This window comes from Lytechinus pictus, chromosome 8 (genome assembly GCF_037042905.1).
Source record: "Lytechinus pictus isolate F3 Inbred chromosome 8, Lp3.0, whole genome shotgun sequence".
Taxonomy (NCBI): Eukaryota; Metazoa; Echinodermata; class Echinoidea; order Temnopleuroida; family Toxopneustidae; genus Lytechinus; species Lytechinus pictus.
In genome coordinates this window covers 31,858,438-31,884,104 of record NC_087252.1, presented here as the reverse complement: position 1 = coordinate 31,884,104, position 25,667 = coordinate 31,858,438, and the positions used below count along the sequence as shown (strand labels likewise).

General features: G+C 36.9%; 1 protein-coding gene across 1 annotated transcript; it reads right to left on the bottom strand.

Annotated features, from left to right (window-relative positions):
* Window positions 1–1,472: 1,472 nt before the first annotated feature.
* On the bottom strand, window positions 1,473–24,211 carry LOC135155154 (death effector domain-containing protein-like). The gene is made up of 3 exons (XM_064103936.1): window positions 23,839–24,211; window positions 13,916–14,290; window positions 1,473–6,712 (listed from the first exon to the last, which is right to left on the bottom strand). The coding sequence occupies exons 1-3, from the start codon at window positions 24,203–24,205 to the stop codon at window positions 6,348–6,350; spliced, it is 1,107 nt and encodes a 368-aa protein (XP_063960006.1). The 5' UTR covers window positions 24,206–24,211; the 3' UTR covers window positions 1,473–6,347.
* Window positions 24,212–25,667: the final 1,456 nt, after the last annotated feature.

Genomic DNA, 25,667 nt, shown 5'->3' with positions numbered 1-25,667 from the left:
TTTCATGTCCTGGAAAATCCTCATTCACTGCAATAATTAGAGTAACTTCAAAAATTTCATTTAAAAAAATGCCCCACCCCCTGAATTTCTTTTTTATTGCTTGCTTTTCATTCTTATCTTCTCATTCTGTTCTTTAATTCTAGCTCCTTTCTAGCTCTCCCCTCTCTTCCTCTATCCACCCTTCTTCTTCTCCCCCCCCCCCCCCCTCTCTCCCTCGCAATATCCTTGACATCCTTCATATCTCTCTCCTCTGATTATGTTCACCAAAATATTTAAAAGAAAATCAAATTCATGTTCCAATATCTCTCAAACTTGAACCATTCCCTTTTTTCTAATATTTTTTCTCCATTCAAATCATCACATCAAAACCATGATTGAATAATTCATATTTTAAAGGTTGACCCCTGCATAAAGTTTATTTGAATAAACTGGGAAAATCTAGTATACCACTAGAAATTCAATAAGAGTTGGATACAAAGTAAGAAAGTTGTGACCTTCCAAATTTCACTTTACCCATGGACCTAGTAGGTCCATACTTTACACTGACCCAATGATTAATACAAATCCAGATTATATTTACTATTGTTTGCAAGTGTTATACAGTGCGTCCCAGAAAAAACGAAACCGAGATTTAGCGATGATTTATCATAACTTAATCACAAATACAATAGACAAATGACCTACCAATGTAAAGCTTAGAATCTCCTCTTTCATCTGATATGACTTAGATTATTCCTCATTCACGCATGAGTGAGCAAAAACAATTTGAAGAAAGGATACCAAAAACTCATTTGGCAGGGGGTATCTGAATTTTAAAAAGAAAATCACATGCCTAAAAAGCTCAATATCTGCTCTTTAATTTGATACCTTAATCACAAAAAATGGTCAAGAAGTAAAAAAGTTACGTCGAAACAATGCTTGTATTTCCATAATTTCATTAAATAAACGGATTTTCACCGGTTTCCCACAGAAGCTATCGCATGGATAACAAAAGACTTCATGCATGGCTGATCGTCAACAAAACGGAGTGTCGAGTGAGTTTGAACGCTTGCCTGTAAAACCTCTTCATTTTATGAAATTATTGAAATTCAAGCCTTATTTCAAATAACCAGAACTTTCTTATTTCTTGACCATTTTCTGTAATTGAGGTATCAAATTAAAGAGCAGATATTGAACTTTTTAGAAATGTGGTTTTCTTTTTGAAACCCAGATACAGCCCGCCAAATGACTTTTTGGTATCCCCTCTTCAAATTGTTTTTGCTCACTCATGCGTGAATGAGAAATAATCTAAGTAATTTCAGATGAAAGAGGAGATTCTAAGCTTTACAATGGTAGGTCATTTGTCTATTGTATTTGTGATTAAATTATGATAAATCATCGATAAATCTCGGTTTCGTTTTTTGTGGGACGCACTGTACATGTAACTGATTTGATAAAAAAACAAAATAAAACCAGCAAATCATGTGGCAAAATCAGTTTAAATCCATATATCTTTATTGTACATTCCAAGACAACAAAAACATTTATAATTCCATAGATTATCCAATAGGTCAACAAAATGTCATCTTTCAACATTTGAAGGTTGCCAATTGGGTGGAGATAAATGTATTTGTATTACTTTACAAGAACCTTGGAAAAAAAAACTTTCAGTCTGTTTGTAATAAGTTCATTTGCATCTCATTTTCTCTTCATTAGCATCAAGTTATTATACAATTCACCTTAAAGGGGTACTCCAGGCTTAACAGATTAGGTAAAATCCAACTTAACAAAAAAAAAGAAAAATTCATAAAAACCGAACAAGGAATAACAAAGCAACAATTTAAAATTTTACATTATGTCGGTAAAAGAGTTCTCTGCATGTCTTCATGAATATGCAATGAGCAAGCTGATGTCATATCCCCACTTATTCTTCTGTATTTAATTATATGAGATAATAATTATCTCCTTCAATTTTTCCTCCAATAATGAAATAATATATTGGATTGACACTTGACTTAAAGTGTTAGACAAATAATTATTGCTGCAACTTATTTATTAAAGGGAGACATATCATCTTGTTTGAAAATATGAAAAAATTATGGTTTCATGTAATTTAAAAGAAAAAGGAAAGTGGGGACATGACATCATCGGATCATTTATTGCATATTCATGATGGCATGAATATAACTGGTTTTACAAAATATTGCTCAATTTTAATGTTATTTATTCAGAATTAAAAGCATGTTGTTAAGTGAATTTTACCCTAGATATAATGGCCAATATTTTGAAGTCGTATTTAATTTAAACTCTGGTTTGAAATTGTGGTTTAACTATGGATAGCCAATAATAAATCTCTAACAGTAGAGCACAGAAAACATAAGAAACATACCATGTGAACAAATTTTGACAAGTTTGGCTTCCCATAATTTTAGCGCAGAGTTAAACCATGGTCTAAGACAAACCAGAGTTCGGAATATGGGCCAATTTACGTTTAGCCTGGAGTATCCTTTTAACCTTAATAAATGATACAGGTAACCTTCCTTAAGTCTAATCTTCTGGAACTACCGAAATCAACATGAAAGTTAAGTAGGAGGCAAATAATACGTTTTGCATAATCTGGTTTGAAATAAACTGCTTCAACTTTAATATGAAAGGATGACCTAAGCAAGTTTACCTCTATCTATATCAAAAATGTGTATATGTGACCGGCCACCCCAAAACCAACAATAAGTCGCCATGGAAGGTTCTCTGTAAATAGCCAAAATAGTAATTTGGTCTCCAAAAAGCAAAATTTAGAAAACTTACTTATCTGAAAGAGCAATTCTTCTTCTTCATACTGTGAAAATTTGAAGTTTTAAAGTTGTATGAAATAAAAGATACAAGAGTTTCTTTGACACCATTGAGTTTACTACTTGGAAGTTACACCAAGATTGCAGAGTGTGCACGTGTGCACATCTCATACTTGAGTGAACCCCAAACTATTGTTGATCAAATTTCATGTCATCTTTATCTTAGGAAGTGGTTTTCCATGCTCAATGTAAATCTCAATATTCATTTTGGGCGACTTACTGTTGATTTTTGGGGTGACTGGTCACATATATGCAATTGCATGTATGTTGACAACAAAAAAAATAGTAAAGAATGAAGCTGTAGTCACATCCAGAGTAAGTCCTGCCTCAGACCAGGGTGAATCCAGGATTTTCCAAAGGGGGGAGGGGGGACATTTCAGTTCAGAAAAATTCTGACTAATAAAAATGATGGTTATTTGTGTCACAAACAAATTTGGCAAGCCATCCCCGCCCCCCCCCAAAAAAAGGTCACCATTTGCGTATGCACATTTTTCACTCAAATTAGTTTTTATGGGTTTCAAAAGGGGAGGGGGGTGGGGCAAGGGCCAGATGTTCCCCAACCTGGATCCGCCACTTCCTGAGACTTCCCACCAGAGGAGTCTCCAGTTATACAATTTGTTCATGTTCTCCATAGATAGGTGCAGATCACCATAGGCCAAACCCTTACCCAGCTAATACTACTGTAATAGACTGAATAGGGGTCCGTTGCAGAAAGTTGCATTTAAACGCAAGTCAAAAAATCAATCGCAAGTCCCAAATGCGTGCTGTTGATTGGTTGAAAATCAAGCTGCGCATGATTTGCAACTCTTTCTGCAACGGGCCCCTGGTCAGTTAACCCACTGCCAACTGAAACTGCTTTGTCCATGTATAAAGCCGATTGGGAATCACAGAACACAGTTAAAGGATTGAATAGGGAGAACGAGCTGTCGCCTTGATTATACAGGGTGTTTCTAAAAACAGGTAACTAAAGTTCAAAGGTCAGCTATATCAAGAATACATGATTTATTCTTGTCATTTCTATTCTACATAACTGAGTACCTCATCAACTTTAATTTTGACACCTTGCTTGCATCACAATTGCCACGGGTCACAGAGTAATGGTCCATCGAAGAAGAATGGAACAAAACAGACTTTTTCCAAGCTTGGGGTTTTCATGTACCTGCACGAAACTAACTTTGTTGTTAGATTTTGGTTTCATCAGTTTTTCCCTTCAAATTTCAGTAAAATGCTATCCGCTCCGTTAACTGTTTGTGAGTGACTTGCGTACATATCAACTGCCTGGCTTAAATTTCTGTTGAACACATTATTCATCCCTACCTTTTACACCGACACTTTCAACGTTTTCGAAGTACCTCCCCTGTCAACGATGTATGTCTTGCGTTGCTCTTTTAACCATTGCGTGATTGTGACGAAGAACATGTATCAGGTATCTCATACCAAAATAATAATAATATAATAATCTGCTTTTATATAGCGCTTAATACATCGGAGCAACGTGTAAGCGCTTTACAGAAATATCATTACCCCGGTCATCGGAATCATCAGTCATTCCCGCACAAAATGTGTGCACATCCTCCACTCCCTGGGGAGTATTCACAAGCACAAACCTGTGCTTGCAAAGTCACATAAGGATGTGCTAAATCAAAATTGCAGCTAGACACCAGTTACGTAACATGCAATCGCAAAATAGTAGCAGAAGGGATAGCATTTCACTGAAATATGCAAGAAAAAACTCTCAATGAAACCAACACCTTACAACAAAGTGGATTTCTTGCATGTACGTTAAAAGCAAAAACTTTGAAAAAGTAGGTTTTGTACCCTTGACTTTCGAAGGGCCATAAAAGTAACTCTGTGACCCAGGACAATTGTGACGCAAGGTGTCAAATTAAAGTGTTTTTTTTTCCAATTTCTTTTTCCCCCACAGTAGGGTGTTTTATTTAATAAACCTTCAGTTTACATGTACATTTGCTTTCACAGACAATATGGCTCCAGTTTACATTTGTTTTCACAGTCAATGTACAAAAATAATCAGATAGTGAGTGTTTAATAGTAATACAACAATAACTGATAATATACAATCTTGTCATAAAATAAGTCATTTACAGTACCGAATTAAAGTTGATGAATGACTCAGTTATAATGCAGAATAAAAATCACAAGAATAAATCATGTATTCTTGATAAAGTTGACCTTTAATTTTAAACTTTGGTTACCTTTTTTTTTTAGAAACATCCTATATTCAGGGGTGTGAGTGGTCACAAATAAAAAGATCTGAAAAAAGCTGAAGAGTGTTGAAAAAGTCTGACATAGAAAGAGCTCCCATACTTTTTGTACAGAGGAAGGCCAAAAATTAGCTGAAATTAAGCTGAAAATCAAAACAAAACAAATCTGAAATCAGATGAAAATCTGAACTCTCACACCACTGTATATTGTAACTCTTATTAATGTCTTAAATAATGCGAGCCTTTGGAAATAAATGTTAGTGAATTGAATTGATTGAAAGCATTTTACGTAGGGCTGTTATCGATAACATCTTTATCGATAGTCTTGTCGATAATCGCTTGTTTTTTTGCCACTCAGCGATATCGATAACCTTTCTCTCGTTGTCAATAATACCTGCTATTAGGTAGGGACACAGTGATTTTCCGCGATTTCACGAAACGGCCTTTTTTGTGCCTTCTTCATACACTGTATATCAGAAATTACCCATGTATTTTCAAGTCTAGAAGAGAAAAAAATTCCTTTGAGGACTGTAAATATAAAATAAATAAAATTGGTTACACAGAATCACGATTATTAGGAATTTACTTTTCAATTGTGAAAATAAAAATGAACAGAATATATAATCTTTCTTTCATATGTATGAATACAACTTGATACAGTTCTAATCTGCAGTACATGCAGCAACATTATCAACAAATCTTTCATTTAAGTAAAGCAAAACCAGGGCAAGAATTTAACCTTATTGGAAAGGGTAAGATGTGTGGAGTGATTTTAAACAAGTTTCATCAAATTTGTGGATTACCATAAAAAGTGCAAGACTTTTCAAACTTCCATGACTCTCTTATTTTACAACAGATTTTGATGAAACTTGTTTTAAATTGGTCCTCTCATTTTACTCTTTCTTCTTAGATTAGAATGATTCTCTAAAATTGGGGTTTGGTTTCCTTTAAAATTAATATTGAGTCATGTATAACTTTACAAACAGCATTATAAATATGAAAAAATTCTTCAAGTCAAATATCTTCAGATCACAGAAATCTGTTTGACTTAACCTATTCTTATTGCTAGTGGACTGTATACAAAGGGGACCTATGGGAAAACAGCATTCAGTGTTAAACGGGTTAAGATGCTTTGCATATTCTGATCTGAACAAAAATTCTTTGACTAGGTCGATTATCTAACTTTACAGGTCGACTATACATTCTACTGTAATGTACATACCCCTTACCTTAAAAATTTGAATCAGATAAGAAGTTCAAATAATCATCATCATATCAGGGCCCCATCTGTTGGGCATTAATTTATTAAGTTCAAGAGAAGTTTACTTCTTCCAGCTCTATAGTCGTCTTCATCTACATTGACCAAGAGTTTGATGGCTTCATCTCCTACAGCCGTCCTCAAAGAATCCGTTATGAAGACATCTTTCAGAGCAGCCTGAAGCGATCCGTTGATGTAGTCTCGCCAGAAAGCGTCAAGATACGTCAACTCTGAAAACTTGATGTCACATACGATGGATCCAAGGTCGCGACCTTTCAATATGGCACTGGCTTGTGAGAACAGGTCCAGATGCCGCCTCAATGGATGCCGTACAATGGAGTGTAGGTGGCCTACGAGAGCGTTGTCATGACAGCAGTATTCAGCACGTACCCGTAGTCTAATGTCTAAAACAGGAAGATATACATGTGCATTGGACTAAGTAGACTTTTTAGCAGACTTATATAGTAGACTTTACTTTAATTATTGAGTAAACAAAAAATGTGAGTTAAACCTACCGTATTTAGGTTCAGAGTAATTTAAGGCTGAGCCAATTCAGAATGTTTTTCTTTTGTGATTTGGATGGTGTTAACCTATCTGAATCAGGTATTACAGAAACATAAACCGCAAAATCAGATAAGGAAACTAGCAAAATGATGTTACATGTGGGCAATTCCAGCGTAACGGACATGACGTTCAGACAAATTTTTGTAATTCAAAGGTTTATACAGTAGAATTAGCAGTCATTTGATAATTGCTACTGAGCTTATCAGACACATTTAAGTATCAGTTACATACACATGAAATTTCAAATCGTTTCGTTGAACAGTTGCGGAGAAATTGCACTCTTTGTCAGCGTAACGGACATGACACGAAATGGACGAAGCATTTTTACCTCCTATTGCTTATCAAAATTCCTGTGAATTCTTAGATTGCATGCACCTGACGCTGGTGTTAATTTAACCTTAAGATCATGCTCTATCCATAAAATGGTGTTTAACAAAAGTTTTACAGTGCATTCTGTATTCATAGCTCAAAATGTAGCGTAACGGACATGACACATGAAGCGTAACGGACATGACAGTTTCGTCCACTTTTTGTAAGCGAATATAATTATTTTATTACAAGATATGGTACAAGTCTAATTGGTTACTTGTTAAGGCTAGAGGTTAGAGACACACATCATAACTGGTAATCTGTAATATCTCCTATTATTTTGCAATTTGAGAGGGGGGCTTTTACGTACAATATTTATAAAACAAAAAAATATTTGGAAAAATTTCTTTTACACCAGTTAACAACAGTTAATGATTATTTTCCAGTTACTCCCATCCGCCACATCTAATTAAAAGAGAAAAAGTTGATAGTAAAGATTATTTTTTATTCATGGCTTACTATTTGACAATATACACTAGCGTAACGGACATGACACCCTTCCGAAGTGAACTTCATCAGCACTTCTTAGTTGCAAAATGAAAGAAATATGAATAATGAATGTAATTATGTAACAGCAAAGTACCTTTACTAACATTCTTAAGAAAAAAATGTAGATATTATTGGCACTTTTGGCAGGTATTATTAATTTAATAGCTATAGCCCACATGATAATTTTATATAGAATACAATGCTTTAATAGTACCATAGGCACACTGAGAAGAGCAAATCAGATTTTTTGTGAGAAGAAAACAAAATGTACCAGACCTGATTAAATCCAAGATGAACATACACCTGTATTATAAAATGTATTTTATGATCATAAAGAATATGTACTAGTATTAATGTCAATTTTAAGATTTAAAAAATGATATTAAAAAGTATTTTAAATTTTAATAGCAGTACCTGGAAACCAGTCTTTCATTATCGATTATGTACGAGTTATAAGGTAATCGGAATGTTTGTAAATCGCTTCTGAGATTTTTTTCATTCAAAATAAAGATCCTGACATTAGCGGTGGCCCGGTGGCCCGGGGCCACCAAAAATTCACCTCGGGCAACCATTATTGATAAAATGTTAAGTTTTGGTGGCCCGAATCGGGCAACCAATAATTTTCAAAGTAGCGCAATTTTTCTCCCAATTTTGCACGCATTTATCAACTTTCTACAGCTCAAATTGCAAGCCAGTTCGTCATGCGCCTTTTTTGTTGATCTACACACAAATACACACACACACAGTTTGCATATTAGGCCTACAGCTATAGCATACAGTAGCTATTATCCAGCCAGCCGCGCCGGCCGGCTGGCGTGAGCTTTGCATGAAGCCACTGCATACAGCTAGCTGTGCTCTACTAGTCTAGATCTAGCTCAGCCTATTCAGACTCAGGGAGCTGCGATAAAAAATTTTGCTGCTGAGAAATCTTCCACAGAACTTTGAAAATCTAAGTCAAAGTCACCTTTTACACCAATGAAATGAAATTCTACAGTCTATATTACAAAAATCTGGTGTACCCTGATTATTTGCAAGTATTAAGAAGAGGAATTATGACCTCTCTTTTGACTCAAAAAGACCGATTTCCACATGAATTAATACACATAAAAACACATAGGCAAGTACATCACAGTCCCACGTGTGCATTTGTATGTATGTTGATACTTGGTTTCTTTCGAAGCTGTGTATTTTCTAGCCTTAAACAAACAGACAGTTTCTTTCTTTCTTGTTTATAAATGACTTCTTAAACCACTCTTGAGAAAGTAAATACTTTGGGAAGGCATTTCATTGATATGAAATGTGATTTTTTCCCAACATTTTGGCAAATATAGGGAAGGACTTTTCTCACACTTTTTTTCCAATATAGTTTTTTCCGTTTTCTTTTTTTTTCTTTCATTTTTTTTTGACAGTGGTTAAACCATTTATACCCCTTCCCATTGAATATGCCTGATTAAAAAATATGTTTCTACTGAAAATAAAATAATACAAACTAAAGGATATAAAAATAGAAATGTGCCATTCCCAAAAGGTAAGTGAAAATTATATGCTTGGCTTTTAATTATATTCCAGTCAGAATAGACTGTTGCCACAGCTGTTGAAAATATATGTAATGGCTTCTTCCTCCTCAGGAGGACGACAAGAACACACTTGTCGAAACGTCGAGATTGGGTGGTCCTTTTCAGGACCAACATATGCCCAAGAAAGATACATGGTGTACCGTGAAACCTACTACACTAAGATGTATAAAGTGAAAGGAACTTAGTGGTAGTGGCTGCAGAATTAATATTTCAGAAGTTTGTTTTATTCATTTTTAATGTTTTTCTTTATATTTTTCGGGCCACCAAACTTTAATATCGGGCCACCAAAAAAAATTATTTGATGGTTTTGGTGGCCCGAACGGGCCACCACCAAAAAAAGTTAATGTGGAGCCTTGGTATAATCATCCTTTCATCAAATCTTGGATGTACTAAATCTTACGATCTTGCTTGCTGACAAATGTGGCTGTATCTAATTTCATTGTATTGTCTGCGCTGCTACAAACGAAGATACATCATTCAAATCATGATTATGGCTGACCAAAATACTATGATGACATAATTTATTGATCGCGCCACATTCCTTCCACAGCCTCTTTGCTTTGTGATATTAAGAAGTGCCACTGTAGATTCATAGAGCTAGATCATGTAACACAGATATCTGAATATTTACAAACTTGTTTTAAATGTGAGCCAGTGCCATCACTGAAGAAGTTAAGGGTTGGTGAAAGTCAGATACTTTGAAGCAATGTCATCAAAGATCTCATGAATTCACAAGTTGGAGTTTTATCATGCTCCAAACTGTAGTGCAAACACCTAAGATAATCAATTATTGTTCAAACACAAATGATGCAGATTGTGATCTGAGTATGTTGCCAGATTTAGCTGCATCTTATCCTAATATTATGTGGCATACCGTTAATTCTCAGAAAAATATACCAGAACAAGAGCTGAACTTTCATCATTTACCAACTTCTAAAAATAGCTAGAATGACATGCAGAGTTATTACATCCAGCTATCCTCAAGCAATTGAGACTGACCACAGTCTGTGACACTGAGCCTAATATTTTGTTTTTGTGAATCCTGCCTTTTGTCATATATTAGGTGTCATGTCCGTTACGCGAATTGTCATGTCCGTTACGCCATTTTTATGAAAATGAGAAGTGGTCAGGGAAAATGATTGCTACACATGGTAGGGGGTTTAATTCTAACATAGAATCTGAATCTGCAGTACCTTCAGACAAATTTCCTGTAAGCTGTGAAAATTTTAAGTGAAAAACGTAACGGACATGACACTGATAATGGTAAAGAAATCACATTAATCTGAAGATCGATTTCTCTAAAATTAATGAATGGCATGAAATATAACAATGATTTTCTGTTGATTTAAACATTAATCATCTATACAAAAGTTAAAAGAGACCTGTGGGACCTTATTTGCTTTTAGTAGAGACAGGAAAGTTGAATTGTTTAAAAATAGCCACATTTTTTAGATTTTGCAATTTATTATTTTATTTTTTTGATGATGGAAAAAACCACAAAATTTTATCAATATTGTGATTTTTCTATTGGAAATTGAAACTTTATAGATTACTTTTTAAGAAAATTTGACTGCTTAAGTGAAATCTGAAACTTCATTTTTTCTCGAAAGTGAACATTTTCCATGGAATTGCCCATGTATAGTTAGACTTAACAGGGTTAGCCAATCTGGATATAAAGTCAAAGGGAAATTAGACAGAATGAATAGAAAAACAAATAAATAGACAATGTTTTCAAGAACTTGGTCATGAGACCCAAGTGGTGTTCCTATTGTTCCTACACAACTTTTCGACTACATGGGGACCCCTTCTCGATCTTGAGTGCTAAATTATAACATTTTCAATATTTTTTATTCTCTCAGCTACAACTGAAATTTGATCTTTGTAAAGTAAGTTCTGATGAAGGTGTCTGAATTGGAAATTCAATATTTTTAAAGTTTGATTTCTAGGGATATGATGGAAGAAATGCACCCCAATGAAGTTAAAACAGAAAAATCTCATTTAAGCACAAGAAATGGTCACCAGTCGCTCGTAAAGTATAGTGTGTTATTAATGAACAGGTTTTTTATCAGCCCAAGTTGGCTATACATGTACCAATGAATTGGTGGGTGAGTTCACTCTGCAAAGAGGATAAAGGGTGTAAAAACTTGTCAACATTCATTTTCTAGGGAGCGGACCTTGGGCAATTTTTTTTTTCATTTTCAGGGGCTACATGTACTTTCCACAACCTAAATGTATTATAGAATGGATGGGAAAATCCCTGCAATCTGATTGGTTGAGAGCAATGCAAGAATTTTTACTGGGCTGCATGAACGATATCCCGATAATCAAAACGATATCCACTGTAAACAAGCTATCGTCCGAAAAGGTCATTGTGATGTCATCGCGCATGTACTGTTACGCTTGTTTACGTCAAAATTTTGAATTTTCGATCAAGGCAGAATGAATCAAATAAAGGATGCAAAATGATCTGTAAGTATAAATACGGTACCGTAATTGTCATAGGGATTAAAACTGCCTGCAAACTCGTTAGTTGAGAAGTCCAGACATACGATCTAACGTTTCAGCTGGGCTGGCTGTGCACAGCCAAATCTCCACTGCAGGCCCAGGCAGCCGTAGGCACTGGCCCCCGGTGCGGCCCGGGCATACCACACACAGCTATTGGAGGTCTGAGGCTGCCTCATACCGGTACTCATACTAGATCTAGACTAGTCAATGCAAAGCTGTATCTGGCATTTTGGGTATAATAATGCCTTTCTGCCAACATATTATCAATTTAGGCATATACATATTTATGTTGTCCAGGGTTATCAAAGGGTCTGCATTACATTTTGGTATTTTCATGCATCCGGTAATAAATCATGCGTCCAGTAAAAAAAATCATGCGTCCAGTAAAAAAAATCATGCGTCCAGTAAATATTTTCATGCGTCCAGTAAATTGAATTTACCGGACGCATGAAATTATCATGCATCCGGTAAATCATTAATTTTTGTGGTTTATTCAATAATTTTTTTCCATTCTAAAAAACAGATGATGCATGGGTTTCTTTCGTGGGTCAGTGGAACTGTGTGCACGCGGTAACTTTGGCATTATGGTCTAAACCCACTCGGCTGCGCCTCGTGGGTTAAACCATGCCAAATTTACCTTGTGCACACAGTTCCTACTGACCCACTCTAACCCATGCATCATTTGTATACAGTGTACTGCCTAATTCTCCTACATTGGATACGCTTTTACATGGCATGATGGCAGTGAATGAGGATTTTAATTTCAAGGGCTTGCGACGTTGCCCCAAGCCCCCTTGTAATTCATTCCCTCCCAGGAATCAGGGCTCGACATTAGCATGGCTCGGGGCAACCGAAAATGAAAGTGGGGCCACCAAAATTCTGTAAAAGCCAACACTTGGTGGCCCGGTTGGGCTACCAAAGTTTTGATAAATTCTGTTGTTTTCTATTGTCTTAGGGCCACTAAATTTGCTTTGCGGGCCATCAAAAATATGAAATTGATGATTTTGGTGGGCCGATCGGGCCACCAAGAAAAAAAGTTAGTGTGGAGCCTTGCAGGAATACAGGATTAGCAGATGCCAACTTCATAAAATGAATTCGCAGCATTTGGTAGAATGGTTAACAAAATTATTTTAGATGGAAAAAACAGTACATGTGAATCTGCCTTTGTGATAAAAAAAATTGGTTTGACCGGGATGAAATTCAACCTAGAAAATTAAAATTAAAATTAAAAATGTGGCATATATGATTTGCATATCATTGCCTGAAAAAAATCAAGGTTCACTTTTTCTTTTGGGGGGGGGCCCTAGAGGTAGACTTTCACAGAATGAACTGTATTTTCTTTTTCAAATTTTCTGCACTAGTATGCACATGACATCATAGCGCCCTCATTCAGAGGCTATAGGAATATGTGCAAACAGAATTTTCAGAGAAACATGTACATCAGCTGCACATACATGTATGTACGCAAGACAATGGCTTCAGCCTCAAAGATGGAGCTGCGATGATGTCAATGCATATGGTCTAGACACACATAGAATGGGGGGGGGGTCACGACACCAGCAGCATTTTCACTGCAGTGATGTAAAAACAGACCTGTGCAAGCATAACTCTTAGACATAGAGCCTGAATTTAAAAGAAAGAGATTTACATGTACATACAATACATTCATGTTGAATGAATAGGAGAAATTCTTGGACTAGCTTTTAGGGTGTGTGTGAGAGAGGACCCTTCAAACTTAAGACTGTAGGCATACCAAGCAACTTTGTATTTAGATTTTGCATACATTAAATGTGAACCTTGTACATGTATGTGATGTTTGAAGACAGTAATGGACTAAAAATTGAACCAAGATTTGAAGGAGATAATAAAAAAGTGAACTTATACAAGTGATTCACTTTCTCTATGAAAATCCTATTAAATAAAAATTAAATCATGTACCCAATTATTTCAACATGTAAAACAAAAAAATTACTGAATAAAGAGGAACATAGCGGGTCATAGTGATTCAGTTCGCTTTTCGCCTCCCAGGCACAGGTGACGCCAAACAAATAATAATAAATAATAATCATAAACAACTGGTACAGTCTGTAGTTAAGGTCTTACCACATGTATGCTTAGGTCTCTCCCTTGGTAAACCTCTGGCTTCAGGTGAAATCCCAACCGTCTTCTGACATCTGGTTGTCGTGGCGATGGCCCTCGAGTGAACACTACAAGCTTGGGGACGCGAGTCCGAACATTCGGGGTGGGTAGAAGGGTTTACAGTATGTTTTGACGGACTGCAGTTGCATGATGATGATGATGATGATGACGACTCCATCGGCTCAGACATGGATGGTGGTGGTAGTGATGAGGACAACAAGGCGGAAGATGATGAGGAAGATGATGGATGTCGTCCCGAGGTCGATTCTGATGGATGAGGAGGGGGGCCGGACGATGATGTACACAGATCAAGATAGTCGTCTACAGGATCAGCAACACCTGTTGTGTTGTTAATTAAAAAAGAAAATTTCATATTGGTGGGGAACATTTCCATGGAGATACATGTACATTAATACATTTGTGAAAATTAAAATAAAACTAGTTATCCCTCTTTCAAAGGGCTTTATTAATGACAATGATGATGATAAAGAATGATGATTATTATGATAGTATTGCACATGTTGATGATGAGGATGATGATGATAAAGACGAATTGAAGATGAATGATGTTGATGATGACGATGATGATATTGAGATGGTGATGATTGTTGTGGTGGCTGTGTTGGTGATGAGGATGATGATGATGAATTGAATGAAGATGATTGATGTTGATGATGACGATGATGATATTAATGGTGATGGTGATGAAGATGATGTTGATGATAGTGATGATGATGGCAGTGATGAACTGATGATGAAGATGATGTTGATGTCTTGATGATGTTGATGATGAAGATCAACGCTGATGAAGATGATGTTGATGTTAATGTTAATGAAGATGATGTTGATGTTTAAAATAAAACTAGCTATCCCTCTTTCCAAGGGCTTTATTGTTGACAATGATGATGATAAAGAATGATGATTATGATAGTATTATGATAAACATGATTGTGGTGGTGGTTGTGTTGATGATGAGGATGATGATGATGAAGACGAATTGAAGATGATTGTTGTTCATGATGATGATATTAATGGTGATGGTGATGAAGATGATGGTGATGATGATGAAGATGATGTTGATGGTGGTGATCAGGGGAGTGTTTCATCAACATTTTCATCCGACAAGTTGTCAGATCTGACGTCTTTCTCTGATGGTGATTGGCTGAGAGGTACTGTTACTATGGTAACTGTCGGATAAAATGGGACTTGTCGGATAAAACGTCCGACAAGTCCTTTCATGAAACGCCCCCCAGGGCTCAACATTAGCAGTGGCCCGAGACAACCAAAAATGAGAGTCGGGCCACCATAATTCTGAAAAAGCCCACACTTGGTGGCCCGGTCGGGCTTCCAAAGTTTTCATAAATTGTATTTGTAAGGTTTTCTATTGTTTTGGGGCCACCAAGAATATTAAATTGATAATTTGGTGGACCAATCGGGCCACCAAGAAAGTTAGTGTGGAACCTTGTACATACGACCACACAATGTCAGCTGCAAGTGAGAGACCCTGATGTGGGAAATTTCAGTGTATCCGCGACGACGTACGACCTGGCTTTAAGTTTAAAATACTTTTTTATTCATCACATTCACAATCTATTGAAATTTATTAAATTTACATTACGATTTTACAGCTACAGGGAGGTGCTTGCATACGAAGTTACGTTAGGCATGTTAGGCCTACAAGTAAATACTGTGGTAAAATGTACCACAGTCTGGGGCACGCGCGACTGCTCCCTACATACATGTAGTACTGTGGGATGGGTTGGAGCAACTGCCTCCTTGGTTGGAGCATAGAATACACAGGTACTATGGGCTAGAGGCTGTGTTGTGTGCACACAACAATAGACCCAAACCCCCAAGCCCTGTGCATTCATCCATGCTTGGGTGCACAACTCAGGTCTCAGCATAGCTGCATAGTCAGGCCAGCCAAGGGATCTGATCATCACTTGGAGAGTCGACCGGTGCGGGACAAGGACGTCTGTGTTATACACTACTATACCTTCTGCTTCGCCCGTTCGCCCTTCGGGTTTCGAGTTTCGACTACATCTACACCAAGAATACGTCACATCAATATCAACTATCTACAGCAAATATACATCCAGCAACATCATTATTTAGGCCTGCTTTTGGGTTTATCATTTATTTCAACGTGCCTTGCACCAACTTCCGACTGGTGAGTATATCTGTGAACCTTCCTCCTGTTAACCCCACTTTCCACCCTCTTTCCCTCACAGGTGATATATACTTATTACCCATAATTTTACCACAGTGGCGCTGCGAGCAGGGTTGGAGCATAGAATACACAGGTACTATGGGCTAGAGGCTGTGTTGTGTGCACACAACAATAGACCCAAACCCCCAAGCCCTGTGCATTCATCCATGCTTGGGTGCACAACTCAGGTCTCAGCATAGCTGCATAGTCAGGCCAGCCAAGGGATCTGATCATCACTTGGAGAGTCGACCGGTGCGGGACAAGGACGTCTGTGTTTACACTTACTATACCTTCTGCTTCGCCCGTTCGCCCTTCGGGTTTCATCTAGTTGCGGCAATTATACATCACATCGGCAATTATACATCTACACCAAGAATACGTCACACCAGCAATATCCACAAGTTATTTAGGCCTGCTTTTTGGTTACCTATCTTTATTTTCACCGTGCCTTGCACCAACTCCTGTCTGGTGAGTATATCTAAAGACAGTTTCCTTCTGTTAACCCCACTTTCCACCCTCTTTCCCTCACAGGATTTATTATATACGAATATACCTAATTTTACCACAGTGGCGCTTGCGAACCTTACTTTGCGCGAATTGGTATCCCATTGGATTTCAATTCATTTTCATTTTGATTTATTTTGAGTGTGTTTTGGGAGTGTTCTTCTTCCTTCATAAATTTTTGGAAGGGGGTAGATATTGGATATATTTGAGTGTGTTTAAAAGATCAAAAATACATTGTGCTTTTGATTTTTATTGCTTGTGATATGATAGTGATATTCTGATTATATTTCTGAATGCTTGTGTTGCATGGGAGTGAGACTCCACAAATAAATTTGTATTTTTGACATTTTGCAAAGCGTTATTTTTACATTGGCTTTGAACGTGGTGTCTTGTGTTGAGTTAGATGGTCAGTCCATCTTCCTTTTACAGCATTTGTACAACACGTCCAAAGTCAATCCTTGTCTTTTATACGCAATTTGTTTGTTTTTTATTCAAAACTTGAATTAATTTTACTGTCCAACTTTAGTGGGATAATTATATCAAATTTGTTTCCAATTTATCCCATATCAATTTTGTAATATTTCCCAAATTGTGCGAAATTGCGATTTTCAGAATAGATTTTCTAGTCTCTTTCCCATGTTTTGTTTGTGTAATTTTTGAGTGATTCAGAGTGCTGAATTTTCATGCTCTTTGCTGTGTTGTGTTTGTAAATTTTTGGCTTGGGCGTGGCTCAGTTTAATAGTGAATGAAACAAGCTGAATTGTGCTTGTCTTCTTTCACAAGTTGAGCTGAGGATCTGTTTGATACTGAATGTTGTTTATGCCTTCAATAGTGAATATTACATTTCATTTTGGTCACCACATTAAAATAATCTTCCCGTATTATGGATTTACCATATAGGTGAATACTTTATTTCTACATTTTCCAAAAAAATTCTTTGGTCCTTTTGAATAAATTACCAGGTAGATACCTTTTTAGGATTTGGAATTAGGTTATTTGTTGTACTTGGGAATATAATTATCCTACAGTATTTCATAACATCTCAAGGCAGGAGTAGTAAATTTATTTTCTGCTTGGAAATCCATGTTATCGAATCTCAAATTGTTCTGTGCTGAATGCAATTTAGTAGGAAGAATTTTATATTCTATAGTATATTCCTTCACTGTGTTTGGTTAAGTCTTAGAACTATTAAAGCAAATTTGCAAAGATTTTCTGTTAGGTGAAATTGGGTTTCATGTTTTTGAAATACTTTTGATCAAACTGTGGAGGATACCACATGTTTTATAGAAGTCGATGGCAGACCTCTTCCGCTTGGTGTACTAAAGATAAAGTTTCTGTTTTAGACAAACCAAGTTATGATGGCATTAATGGAAGTTGGGAAGTTTTTCTTCAACAATTTTCTCGGTATGCCGATAAGGCAGGTTGGACCGCCAGGCAGAGAATCAATAATTTATATTTGTGTTTGCAGGGGCAAGCAGCTGAATTTTGTGCAGCTATATTTGAAAGCAACCCCAAAATTGATTTCTTTGATTTAGTTTTTGAATTGGGAAATAGGTTTGGACATGATCCACCTAATACATTCCCTCAAAATGTTCAAACCCATCAAAGATGGCATAGTTCTGTTGTAAGCCCGTTTACTTATTTTCCCAGCCCAAGAACACAATCTCCAGTTCAGGTTACCCCTAATATTTTGCAGGATTCTACCCCAAAGTCATGTAGCTATTCAAGGGACTCTGATGGAGTTGGAAAGTCTCAATGGAAAACTGAGATGGCCTCTATTAATAACAAGTTAGACAATCTCATTAGTACGCTTTCTGAACTTTCCAAATCTAATAACCACCCAAACTGGGAAGGGTTGAAGATAGAGGCCGACCTTCAACCTTAAAAACAGAAGGCCAGGGTTCCATATTAAGCAAAAAGAATTTGGATCCACCCAAATCTGGTAGTCTGATCTCTGGCAATGGGGAGGGCTTTGACCCAACAGTTGAAATAAATGTGGCTTTGACCACAGCTCTTGAAACTGAGGGCTCCCAATCCAGTGGGGAGGGTTTTGACCCGAAAGTCGAATCAGATGTGGCTTTGACCACATCTCTTGAAACTAAGGGCTTTGACCCTAAAGTTGAATCAGATGTGGCTTTGACCACGTCTCTTGAAACTGAGGGCTCCCAATCCATACCTGACCAGGGATTGACTTCAACCGTAAGGGTGAAGCTTGATCTGAGCAACAAAATAGATGAAGGTGTTTCCTCATTTTCTAGTGAGGGTCCATGCTTAATTGTTAATGCACCTATTATTTCTGAATCTGCAAATGAGCAGTGCAAAGATCTTATTTCTGATCCTTTATTTTTAAGTCCTAAAGTGGTAGAAAGAGAAGCCACTCCAGCCAAAACAGAATTGCCAGCTGATGTAAATAAAATGACTGTCAATTCTAACATTTCTGATAGTTCAGAAATTACCATTCAATCTAAGCCGAATTTGTATTATGTAAATATGTGTAAGATTGGGTTGAATTTGTTAAGATTTAATCCTAACCCACATAAGCATGCAGTGTACTGGGATAGCGCTGTAGCTTTTCAGCTGCATCAAAGTCACGGGTGGAGTGACCCACTACTGTATTCTGGCATTGCGCGAGATCACCGTCGCTATCCTTTTAGGTTGTACGGTACCACCTTGGTACCACCGTGGAATTGCTTTATTTTGCCCGCATAGTATTCAAGAAAATGTATTTTGGCATTGATCATTTTATGTTGCTATAATTTGATAATTATTGATTAGGAATTTGAGTACTGGAGGAAATCCTCATAACATTCCTTTTGCAGACTTTATAACAGAGACAAATTGTCTGGTATTCATAATTTTTTACTAAGGAATTTACACCATTGCTTGGTATTCATATTTTGTACCGAAATTGATTTAAATTTAAAAGCATGGTGTTCTAAATATCCAAACCTGAAGATTGACTTCCAGTTGTGATTGGGAATCAAGAGCTGAGAAGCAGAGAAAAGCATTTCTATTGCTCAATGACTCTAACCCCAATCATGACTTGATTTTAACTTCATAAAAAGATTTTAAAAGAAAAAAATCCTGAAGAGTTTTATTTTCATCTTTTGCATCTAAAATGACCAATCTTTTTATGGTGCACTAAAACAAGTGAGTGAAAACCATTGCTCTGATATTTTATTAATCACAGCATATTTTTCTGGGAATATTACCCCTGAATCCTCAAAAATAAAAAGGAGGGGGTAGGGAATAATGAAAATTTCATTAAATATTATTCAGTAAGTTCATTCAGTTCATTAAAGTAAACCGTGTCTGTGAATATTGTTACTTTATCCCTTTAAAGTTTAAATAATTATATTGAGGAATGCTTTTGAAGTTAAGTTTATTCTATCCAAGCTTAACATGCGCATATAACATTAGCACACCATTCAGGTTTTATCAAAAGGGGTAAAATGCTTTTGAATTCAAAATGATTCAAAGTTATTTCTATTGATAATGTTTGTAAGCAGATTCCTCATGTTATTGTGTTCAAAGCTTTTTATACAAAACTACTCCCCTTTTAATTAAGCAGATGCTTTAGATAATTTCATTCAGTGCTTTCTATAGAAAGTTATTTCCATTGATCAACAGGTTTTTCAATCAATTGGAAGATCTGCAGAAAACTCCCAAAATAAGCTATTGATCAATTTCCATCAAATAATACAAATGTATTTCTTTTGTTTCTTAAGCAGACCCTCTGAATATTTGAGAGCAGACTTGAGAAACATCCAAATTTATTGTCTTCAACCCTGGGATTTCTTCCATTTAATTGCAGAACATAAATAATAGATTGGAATTGCTATTGTATATAGAAAGGTAGGGCAATCTAATTGTTTAAGGGTGACCCCAACTTTTCAGACTAAAGGTGAAAGCATTGTAAATGGCTCACCTTTGGTGCAATTCCTCTTCCAGGGCAATGAGTTATGTAATTTGCATTCTTTTCTTTAAGAATCTTCCAGGGGCTACAGTAGATACAATAGTTCATAGGAAGCCAAGTCTATCCGAATTAATCTTAATTGTTAATCAGGGGTGTTACCAGGGAGTTCCAATTGAGTTGGTTTATTCAGTACATATTTATTTTGAGAGTAGTTTGTTATTTCCCATGTGCTTGTCCATGGTCAAAATACATGTAGTTACCTCGGAATATTTTTTGTGCTGATGAACTAATAATGTCTTTGTTAGAGTAGCTGCAAAATTGACATTCATTTTCTAAAATCTGACATTTTACTATCACTCAGAATGTCATTGACATCATTGAATACAATTCTTCTTTAACATTGACATAAGTCACTTATCATAATGGGACACATTTTTAATGATTATGCTATAAATCATTAAATAACCTGAAAAGCTGACACTGTCTTAACATTATTGTAATTAGAGACAAGAGTTACATGAATGTAAACACTTGTCAATATATCTTTTTGATAGATGGGGTTTTTATTTGTGGTCTTTTATTGAATTAGTTAATGAATAGAACTTATACCTTGAGCAAATGAGTTTCCAGTCCATTGCTTCCAAAATGTTTGAGTAATTTACAAATATTATGCTATATTTGGGTGCAATATTCCTGGGATTATTTAATGTAGGTTAGTGTGTATAAGGTCTTGAATTTTATGACTTCAGACTTCATCATTTTGCAGGGTTATTCATTTTTAAACTTCACGACCAGAATGTCTTTTTCTTTATTCTGGTTATAGCCTCCTTGGGAATCTGTTAACTTATGGATTTCTGCAAGAAAGATATAAGAATCGTTGAAACTAAGCAAATTGATAGAGTTCAATGAGGTCCTCTTTTTACTGGATAGATGACAAATATTAACAGATTCTCCTAAATCTGATTGTTCGTCTCTTGGCAATGAGGGCGGAGATCCATCGAAGGACTCCAGACCCAATCCTGGCCGAGGACAAGCCCCAGAAATTGGGATTTGTATTTATTCAGTAATATTAATCAAGCCCCAAATCTAAATGTCTAAGAATTTATCTTTATGGAAGGGATTAAGACTAAAACAAATTTTATAGAAATTTTGTCAGACCTTTGGGTCAACTATTTTGCTGGCTGCTGCAAGCATGCGTTCATATACATGTACATTACAAATTGTAGACATTCCAGTATTCCTGGGATGAGGTTAAGCTTGTCAAGTGAAGTGTTTAACAATCAAAGGATCCTTTCATAAATTCACATTGATGAGCTACCCCATTAACTGTCTGCTCAGAAAGCTTAAACTTTTTCACAAGAATTATTTTTCTGGTTTAAAATTAAATGTACACATCGGCTTTTGTAAACAATTGTTAGGGTGTCTTTCCCTTACAGGAGTAAAGATTTCTAGGTCTTGACTTGTGTAGGGTGATAGTACGCCAACAAAGTCTTTCTCCCTAGATTTCTTATTTACATTGGTCAACTTCTTTACAATTGACCACGTTTTCATCTTATGAATATGAGATATCATTCCTGGGATTTCCTCTTGGAAGTCAAGTTCCAATAATGATGGGATTAAGACTTGCAACAATTGTTGTAGCAAATCCAGTCGTTTGGCTAGAACTTGCAGTGAAAGTTGAGTCTAGAACCTGCAGAGAAACTCGTGGTCTAGAACTTGCAGGGAAAGTCAGGTCTAGAACTTGCAGAGAAACTTGTGGTCTAGAACTTGCAGGGAAGTCAAGTCTAGCAGTACAATCGGTTGCAGACAATCTAGTACAGAACTAGAGTCAAGACACAGCTATGACTTGTGCTAGACTTCAAATCTCGTACTACATTGTGTTTTTTTAAAACTGGTCAGTTTCTGACCTGTCGCAATACTTCGGCAGCAACATCTGTATTTGACGCAGTTGCGTGGAAGCATTAAGTAAGTCTTCCCAAGCATTTTAGAAAATATGCATTTCATGTATTCTTTATATCCCTTGCGGGCGAAAGGCTTGACCTTCGCTCTTCTTGCAGTCCATTTTGATATTAATATTTTTGCAAAACTTTAGAAACTCCCTTGTAGTCTCGGTATTAGCATCAAGCTTATCATGTGGCAGCGTATGTTTGATTAAAATACTTGTATTAAAAAGTCACATTGATAAGTCTCCCCTTGACCTTTTACCTGAGAAGTTGGATAGTTCTTTTATTTAAAATAAATTTGGGCATATAAATATACTGACTAAATGGCATGTTCATCCTCTGACCCTTGCGACTCCAGACAGTTTCTTACAAACCTCTGAGAGCGGCAGTGGATTAACATTTATCGTTCCCTCCTTTCACTGAGGACTGCTTAGATCCACATGTGTACATATGACATATGGCCGGACAGTCCAAAAATAGAGGAAGTAACGATGTCCTAAAGTCGGGGGGAGTGTGGTAAAAATGTACCACAGTCTGGGGCACGCGCGACTGCTCCCTACATACATGTAGTACTGTGGGATGGGTTGGAGCAACTGCCTCCTTGGTTGGAGCATAGAATACACAGGTACTATGGGCTAGAGGCTGTGTTGTGTGCACACAACAATAGACCCAAACCCCCAAGCCCTGTGCATTCATCCATGCTTGGGTGCACAACTCAGGTCTCAGCATAGCTGCATAGTCAGGCCAGCCAAGGGATCTGATCATCACTTGGAGAGTCGACCGGTGCGGGACAAGGACGTCTGTGTTATACACTACTATACCTTCTGCTTCGCCCGTTCGCCCTTCGGGTTTCGAGTTTCGACTACATCTACACCAAGAATACGTCACATCAATATCAACTATCTACAGCAAATATACATCCAGCAACATCATTATTTAGGCCTGCTTTTGGGTTTATCATTTATTTCAACGTGCCTTGCACCAACTTCCGACTGGTGAGTATATCTGTGAACCTTCCTCCTGTTAACCCCACTTTCCACCCTCTTTCCCCCACAGGTGATATATACTTATTACCCATAATTTTACCACAATACAAACCTAGCTTCACCAATATATTTTTCTTAAGTTTAATTTTTCTACTTTTTTAGTGAAGGCCTAACCAACTTTAACTTGTGTTGTGAGTCAATCACTTGAAAACTGAAAAATTAAAAACTCTGTGAGTCTGTCTTAGTTTAGTTTCCCTTTGTTACGTTACTCCAAATACCCAAATTTTAAATGGCAAAAAAATCCCAAATCCCGTAGTCATTTTCATCACCTCTTTTTCTCTTCCTCCTTGTCACGAATGGGATCAAATCATGCCTTGTAATCAGTCTGAGGACATTCAAAATCTCTTGAAAGTTTGAAGAGTCGCACAGTCCTGATTTCTCCATAGCGAAGAACAGATCGGAAGGGGTCTTGATCCTTCCGCGATCATCACTGATCGTGCTCCCGATGTACAAGTGTTTAAGGACTTCAAAATCATCTTCTGTTAACTGGCTGGACACCACACAAAACATTTCATGAAGAGAAAGGAGTTCAGTTTCCTTGCTTTCTGAAGCAGAACTCAGTGGACGTTGCATTTTTCCTCGTTTTCTCTTCAAAGATGAACATAAATTTTCCGAGTGCTCCAGAATCTTCGCCATCTCGTCAGATATACCGGTATGGTATTGGAAAATTACAAATAAAAATTAAAAAACACAGACAAGAGAAGACTCCTGAGAGCGCTAATAAAAATTTGAATCGCTTGTCAATCTAAATAATCTTCAGTGCTCCAGTGGCGTAATATGCGGGGGGCAGGCCACAGGCTGCCCCCCCCCCCCCCCGACGGATTTCACCGGGGGGTGAAATGGGGGGATAAGGGAAAGGGAAAGTGAAAAGAAAAATAAAAAAACATAGAAAACATGAACAATGGAAAGGGAAGGAAAAGCGGGAAAATGAACGAAAGAAGAACATGTGAGAAAGACTGAGCAAACCATTCCGAAATAGCCCTACTAATACATTAGCCTGATTAAGAAAGAGAAATGAATTAAAAGATGACAAAATGGCAAAACCGGGAAATGAAGGTAGAATGGAATGAGCCAAAAGCTATAAATTGGAAAACAAAGAATTAAGGGACAAGCAAAACAAAACAAAAAAGAAAGAAGAACTTTATAACACGACCGGGCTGCCGAAGATTGAAAATAAAGAACGGGAAGCAAGATGGACGGCATAAAAAAATTGTGTTATAAGCTTGCTAGATTTTATGCAATAACGGTCACAATCATTACTTTGGATAAATCTCCAACCTTACATATCGGGGGCTTTGCCTGGTTTTTGCCCCAGAAATGCAAAAGGGGCTCTCAAGTTCATCTGTAACCTTCAAAGGGCTCTATAACACCCCACCCCCTGTTTATGGACCCTTCCTACATTAAGCTTTACGTTTAATCACTGGCGTATAGGGGGGGGGGTCTTGCATATGGTTCCACACCCAAGGGGAAATAAAAGAAAATATATATAGGAGGCAACGTAATGAAACGAATGGAAACAATGAATATAAGGGAAAAATCTGTCACATAATTTGAATTTCATGGCCTCGAAATCAAAAAGTAGCCGGAATTTTTTGGGATCCGAACACATGACCTATCGCCAAGGTATGTTGCTACCCGTTTACTAGGTGACTTGTCATTACATCGTCTGAAACAAAACTTATATCCAATCACAGCAAAGGGAAGAACACGTGGTGGGCGGACTCGCCCCGCCGAGTCTAGGGCTGACAAGCCCCCGCTCTCACTTATCTATTTTTTATTATTATTATTATTGATTTACAAGTATTTACTTGTAAATCAAATAATAATAAGAAAGATCACCGAAGTAGGGGCTTGGAAGGATCTGCGACCCCCCCCCCCAAGAAAAAAAAAATAGGAAGTTCAGCAACCAAGGGTGGAAATAAGGAGAAAGAAAAAAAAATATAAAAAGCCTAAAAATTTGCTCGCTTCGTTTGCACATGGCTTTTAAAGATTTTTTTCGTCATATATTATTCCAAGTGGTTCTCCTCGAATTATTTTATATTTAGACCTGAGGCCTGAAAACTGTTGTCCTGTGTGATTTGTCGTGAGTGCTGGGGCA